Here is a 6751-nt window from a genome sequence, read left to right on the forward strand (position 1 = left end):
ACACACACACACACACACACACACACACACACACACACAAACACACTCACACACACACACACTGACACACACACACACTCACACACACACGCTCACATGAATCCTTGGGGTGAATTTATATTTGCAGATACATTTTATTCTGTTCAAAAAACATACAAGTTATAGACAGTCAGTCAATATGGTGTTTTATAAGTTCCTACTTTAGAAATAAAAACCAGTCTGACCCCAAACTAAAACACAAACAGGTTCTAAACAAGGCCTCACATCTAACATACATTGTCTGACCTAAAATGTCACCACTTCTTTACACTGATAAAGCCTTTAGTTCTTTTAGAACAGTGACTTGAAAGAAATTGAGGGATTTACATATACATATTAATCAATTAAAACCTTCTAACTGATTAAAGATTTAGCAGCATCTTAGGTTTGTTTAGCACATCCTCATCAGTGGTGTGACCCTTTGATCATTTACTTATAAATTCTGTGTCGGATACTACCTATCTAACACCTGAAGAAGGACTGAAGCTCTGAAAGCTTGTGTTTTCAAATAAACTTATTGGACTATAACCTGGTGTCGTGTGATTTCTGGCCTTGTGCACCCCAGTCCAATACCAGCATCTCCACATTCCTCGATGATGGACTGCACACCACACACCAGATCAAGCTCTTTCACAGATGGATCACATCATCTGATGTTCACAGAACCATATCAGCAATATCGATCACTCAAACCCCTCTGAAACCCAGGTATTCCCAGGCAGAACAGAACCAGCCCCCTCTATCAGAATGGAAGTAAGTGGCCCACATGGCAACTGAAAGATTCATTCATTAGCAGATGAGTTTGTACCTCTGGTATTCTGTACTTGTCCTGGGAGTGTTTGATGGGGACAGTGCAGAGGGAGCTTTACTCTGTATCTAACCCTGTGCTGTCCCTGTCCTGGGAGTGTTTGATGAGGGGACAGTGTACAGGGAGATTTACTTAGGAGAGGAGGGGGCCTGTACCTTGGTAAGGGTCCACACTTGAGGAGGGGTAGAAAAGAGGGAATTAAATAAGAAAAGGTGGTGTATTAAAAACATGTGTTCTCAACATTAATGTTTCTTCTTTCTCACACTTTCTCTCTGTTACCTGGAACCTTCTTGTGAACCTTTAGGTTTTGGTTCTTCTTTCTTCACATTCTGAGCAGGGTTGAATATCTCTGAACGAAGCAGTCGTCCTAGCTCCAATTCAATCACATCCAGGCTTTTCCTTCCAAACGTCACCCATGTCACGTATGCACAGAAGGAGTAAAAGCACTAAAATTACCAGAGGAGGACCCTCAATGTGTAGGAGCAACTTATTCAATTCTAAAAAACTATTCAAATTTTATGGAAAATTATTCTTACAATACTTGCATCTTCCAAATCCACGACCACTTCTATCTAGAAGGACAAGGGCAGCAGATACATGGGAACACCACCCCCCGCAAGTTCCCCTCCAAACCACTCTCCATCTCAACTTGGAAATATATCACCGTTCCTTTAGTGTCGTTGAATCAAAATCCTAGAAATTTATACCCAATAGCACTGTGGGGGTAACTATGCCACATCAACTATAGTCAGTAAGTTAGCGTACACTTATCTCCCTGGGACGTTGCTAGTCATGTAGCTAACATTTCTTAGAAATGCGGTCTGTAGCATACTGTTCAAAAACTAACGTTTTTTAAAAAAGTCAATCACCTGCAACAATCCACATATTTTTATTTTTTGGGACGATAAACTGAAATGGAAGTTGGACGGCCATATCACTGAAATATCAGGAGAATTTACAAATTGTAAATTAAATGCTGCCTAATTTAAGATGTGCAACACAAAGTTGCTGTTTGAAACAACAACGGGGAGAATTCGAGACAGTGTGTTGTGCTGCAGAGTGTTAAAAGTTAAAGTGCCAGGACAGAAGCAGTTCAGAAGGTCCTGGAAGAAACAAAAAGGGCAACTCATTGAATCCTGTAGGCTGGCGCTATTTAACTATGGGTCCCCAATAATTTCTCTCCACTGATAATACCCAACAGAGTTTGTTTGTTTGTCTGTGTCTGTCTTGGGTGTGTGTGGGGATTTAACAAAGGGTTAGACTTTTAGCTGGCTGGGTTATATGTTCACCATCTTAGTTTGCCTGTGGTTAGAATTGATTTATTTGTAATCAATAATTCATGTTAAGTACAGAAACCTGATTAGTGTTTTCTAATCACCTAAGTTCATTAGACAGATAAATTGGGGATTTTAAGTTATTTAATTAAATCTTTAACTTCTGCGACAACACTGGGAGAAGTTGGGCTCAGGTATCAGCGCATGTTCCCAAGTGGATCATAACATTTCTGTCTGTTTAGTGTTTTTGAAGTACTTAGTTTAAGTTGCATAGTTATAGATTAGAAATCCTTAATTTTTTTCTGTTCTTTTATTGTAGTTGCATGTTACAATAAATGGTTGTTTATCTGTTATCGATGAAACCTGGTGTGAATTGCTTTTGTCCTGAGTAGCAATCAGTCAGATAACTTGGTCAATATAGCAGCCTCATTGGGACGGCTTGTAGATAAATGAAACATGATTAATGGCACATTCTTCACAGTTAAGTTATAACACTTCACAGAACTGAGAAGTTAATATCTATTTTTTCTCTAATCTAGGACTTAAACTCTCATACAATAAAAATAATATAGTTTGAACCTTTGCCACATGGTTTACATATTCAAATGTTAGCCCTTTCCTCTACATCTCCACCAAGATCATTGTTAGATACAATATTTACATCCTTGGATTGATTTGTTTTCTGAAATATTGTCTGGTAGGTTGCTATCACCTCGAACCTCAGGTCTACCCTTGAGAACATTTGATCCTTTGACCGGAAATGGAGGTGGGGCCAGTGAATTCCTTGTTTGTCACTCACCTCATACAGCTGCCTGTCCTTGAGAGTGGATGAGCCCATTGCCCTGTCAACAAATCCAATCAGTTACTTTGCTTCAACCCAAACCATCACAACAAAATATCAAGCAGCTGTTAGTTTACATAACATCAGGAACAAAGTAGAAGTCAAAGTTTAAGTTAATTTTTGTTAAAAAGGGTTTTACCTTCAACTGAAGAGTTGTTTTCGTGAGCTTGGTGCTTAGAGGTCTGGAGATCCTAACTTTATGCTAGCATTTTTATTAAGGTTTTACAGTCCTTGAAATGAAGTGAAGAGATTTGTAATTCAGTGCATTAGAGAAAGGCAGAGAAAACTGCCGAATGATAGCAGTCTTGGAATTCACAGAGACACAGAAAAACCCAGAATGGAGTCAATCTGTCTGGTTGTGCCAGACAATGGAGGCAGGAATGTTAAACCCTTGAATAAACTCTTGCAAGACTTTTGGAAACTGAGTTGAGGGAACTCTTATTTGGTCTGAAGCTAAAATAATAATGAGTTTAGTTTGCAGTTGATTTTAGGTATCTCAAGTATACCTGCTGAAGAAAAGTACTCAGTACAGAAATTGCCAGAAGGAAGCTGGTTGCAGCTGTGCTAGACTGAACAAGAGTCCTTGATGTTGAGACAGTGGTGAATCTTTGCTGGAGTTTCATTGTAAGGATAAAGTGAAGATGCCTTAGTTTTACCAGACCATAGGCTGCACTCTCATTAGACAGAGATAACCGGTGGTGGTTTAATTCCAGAGTTTTAATTGAATTCAAATTTCACCATCTGCCATGGCAGGATTTGAACTTGGAAGCATTACTTGGGTCTCTAAATTAATGGTTGAGAGATAATACCATTGCGTCCCCCTGCATGTTCATACGTAAAAGAGTCCAAAAGACTCCTGAGCCTCTAAGAACAAAATTTCCCCTTCAATTTGTCCTCAATGGGAGATCCTTTATTTTTAGACAGTGATCCCTTGTTCTAGATTCTCCCACAGGGGGAAATATCCTTTCCACATCTATACTGTCAACACCCAGTCTGCAGGAATAATCGGCATGTTTAGCTGCAAAGTCCATGGGCTGCACTTAATGGAGGTGATGTGCCTCTCACCTATTAGCTGCCTCTTTTCAGTAAGGACCACTGCACCAGCTAACTCACTGAGCAGGGCTGGGCCTGCCCCAGTATCAAGAGCCCCAGATTTGAAAGCCCAGCCTGCTGAGAGTAGACAGTCATTCAGATGTCAATGGCTCCACTGAACAATAGTGCAACTGAGATCACCGTGACGACAGCCAGCACCGTACTCAACCAAGGTTCAGGATCATCGCTGGATCCCCAGTGAAGACCCAACCTCATCGCTTTGGGTCTGAAGTCACATGTAGGCCAGACCAGGTGAAGACAGCAGTTCCCTTCTTCAACGGGCATCAGTGAACCAGATGTGCTTTTACAGCAATCATTAATAGTTTCATGGGCACCATCACTGAGACTAGGTTCATACTCCAGCTTTATTAATTACCTTTAAATGTAAACCATTTCCTTGATGGAATTTGTACCACTGTCCCCATAGTAAGATCTGTGATTCTGAATTACTCGCACTACCATATCCTCCAATTAATAACGTAATAACGCTCCTACAAAGCACTGTAACCACTTTTATATATTAATGACGTGGAGGCAGAAAGTAAATGTACTGTAGCCAAATTTGCAGACAACACAAAAAAAGTGGAAAGGCAAGTTGCAAAGGGGATGCAAGCCGATTATGGAGAGATATTGATAGGTTAAGTAAATAAGCAAAAAGTTGACAAATGGAGTATATTGTAGGAAAATGTGAAATTGTTTATTTTTGGAAGGGAGAATAAAACAACAAAATATTATTTAAATGGATAAAAAAGTGCAGAAAGCTGCCATGCAAAGTGACTTTGATGGGACTTCTGCATGAAAAACAGAAAGCTAGCACACAGAGACAGCAGGGATCAGGAAGGCTAATGGAATATTGGCCCTTATTTCAAGAGGGTTGGAATATAAGAGTAGGGAAGCCTTACTGCAACTGGATAAGGTGCTGGTGAGACCATATCTGGAGTACTGAGAGCAATTTTGGCCCCCTTATTTAATGACATTCCCTGTGTCTGCGTGGGTCTCTGGTTTCCTATCACAGTCCAAAGATGTGCAGGCTAGGTGGATTGGCCATACTCAACTGCCCATAGTGTACAGGTTTGTGCAGGCCAGGTGGATTAGCCAAAGGAAATACAGGGTTAGCGGGTGTTGGTCTGGGTGGGATGCTCTTCGGAGTATTGGTGTGGCTTGATGATCCAAATGGCCCTGCTTCCATACTGTAGGGATGCTAAGGTTCACTAGGAATGGAGGGATTGTTTCATAAACAATGGTTAAACAGTTTGGGACTCTACTTATTGGAGTTTAGAAGAATGAGAGATGATTTTATTGAAATATATAGGATTCTCAGGGGCTGGACAGGGTAAATGCTGAGAGGATGTCTCCCCACATCAGAGAATCTAGGATCAAAGGGCACAATCTCAGAATAAAGGGCCACCAATTTAAGACTGAGATGAGGAGGAATTTCTTCTCTCAGGGGTTGTGAGTCTTTAGAACTCCTTGCCACAGAGAGTTGTGGGGGCAGAGTCCTTGTGTATATTTAAGGTTGAGATAGATAGATTTTCGATCAGTCAGGGAATCGAGGATTATGCAGAAAGGGCAGGAAAGTGGATGTGAAGAACGTCAGAAACAAAAACAGAAGTTGCTTTAAAAGCTCAGCAGGGCTGGCAGCGTCTACAGAGAGAAATCAGAGTTAACTTTTTGGATCGAGTGATCCTTCCTGAGGAATATCAGCATTGAATGGCAGAGTAGGCTCGAGGGGCTAAATGACCTACTCCTGTTCATATTTCTTATACTCTTATGATCTTACTATGTTAAAGGTTATACAAGTTGTTGTTATTGTAAGCATTTCTTTTGCTCAATTTTAACTTCAGCCTTCTAGTGATCTGTGCTTTTGGATGCCCTTCCTTCTTCCAGTTTGGCAAAGTGTCATTGTTTGGTCAGTTGTTCTATTGTGTTTTCATATGGCTCAGTCAAAGCTTGTCTGCTTTGCTTCCCTGAGAAGCACCTTGGGATGTTTGCCTGCATTTAAGGTCCTATATAAGTGACATGTTGTTGTTGTTTTGTGCTCCTGCTGAGGGATATCAGTGATGGGGAATACAAGCAAAGACCTATACTCACTTTCCACATGCCATGTGGTGATGTTTGGCTATGCCAAGGCCCAGTAACATCCTGCAGTATAACTGAGCCAACAGTTTCCGTGCCAAGTCCATTTTAGCAGTAGCCTCAGCTATCTCGATTTGCTCCATAGCACTGAGAATAAGGAGACGGCAAACAGAAAACATGTCACCGCAAAACCTACGATGCTAAACAATAGAACTACCAGCTCCCAGTTTCAACCCTGTCTTCCATCTCTTCCCGGATAACCTCAATGTCTATCACATTCCTCATCATTTCTTAGACAGCACCTTCCAAATCCATAACCACTTCCATCGAGAAGGACAAGGACACAGATACATGGGAACACTACCCACTGCAAGTTCCCCTCCAAGCCAATTGTCATCCTGACATGGAAATATACCGCCGTTCCTTCAGTGTTGCTGGGTCAAAATCCTGGAATTCCCTCCCTAATGGCACTGTGGGTGTTCCTACCAGCAACAACAGTTCAAGAAGGCAGCTGACCCCCACCTCTCAAGGGCGACAAGGGACAGGCAATAAGTGTCAGGCCAACCAACATCTCATGAATGAATAAAAAAAAGTCTAAATGTAGTCGCAGCAAGGTGCTAT

At 41.2% G+C, this 6751-nt stretch overlaps 1 protein-coding gene across 1 annotated transcript in view; it reads right to left on the reverse strand.

Moving 5' to 3' along the window:
- Positions 1 to 6288, reverse strand: part of LOC109919333 (protein phosphatase 1 regulatory subunit 36) — a 7985-nt gene extending 1697 nt beyond the window's left edge. The window contains exons 1-3 of the mRNA XM_048594103.1: positions 6146 to 6288; positions 2921 to 2963; positions 1127 to 1293 (exon numbers count right to left, since the gene is read on the reverse strand). Of these exons, the coding sequence (XP_048450060.1) occupies positions 1127 to 1293; positions 2921 to 2963; positions 6146 to 6273 (338 nt within the window). The 5' untranslated portion in view covers positions 6274 to 6288. The remainder of the gene's footprint in view (positions 1 to 1126; positions 1294 to 2920; positions 2964 to 6145) is intronic.
- Positions 6289 to 6751: the final 463 nt, after the last annotated feature.

This window comes from Rhincodon typus, unplaced genomic scaffold (genome assembly GCF_021869965.1).
Source record: "Rhincodon typus isolate 14 unplaced genomic scaffold, sRhiTyp1.1 hic_rhity00005909, whole genome shotgun sequence".
Lineage (NCBI taxonomy): Eukaryota > Metazoa > Chordata > Chondrichthyes > Orectolobiformes > Rhincodontidae > Rhincodon > Rhincodon typus.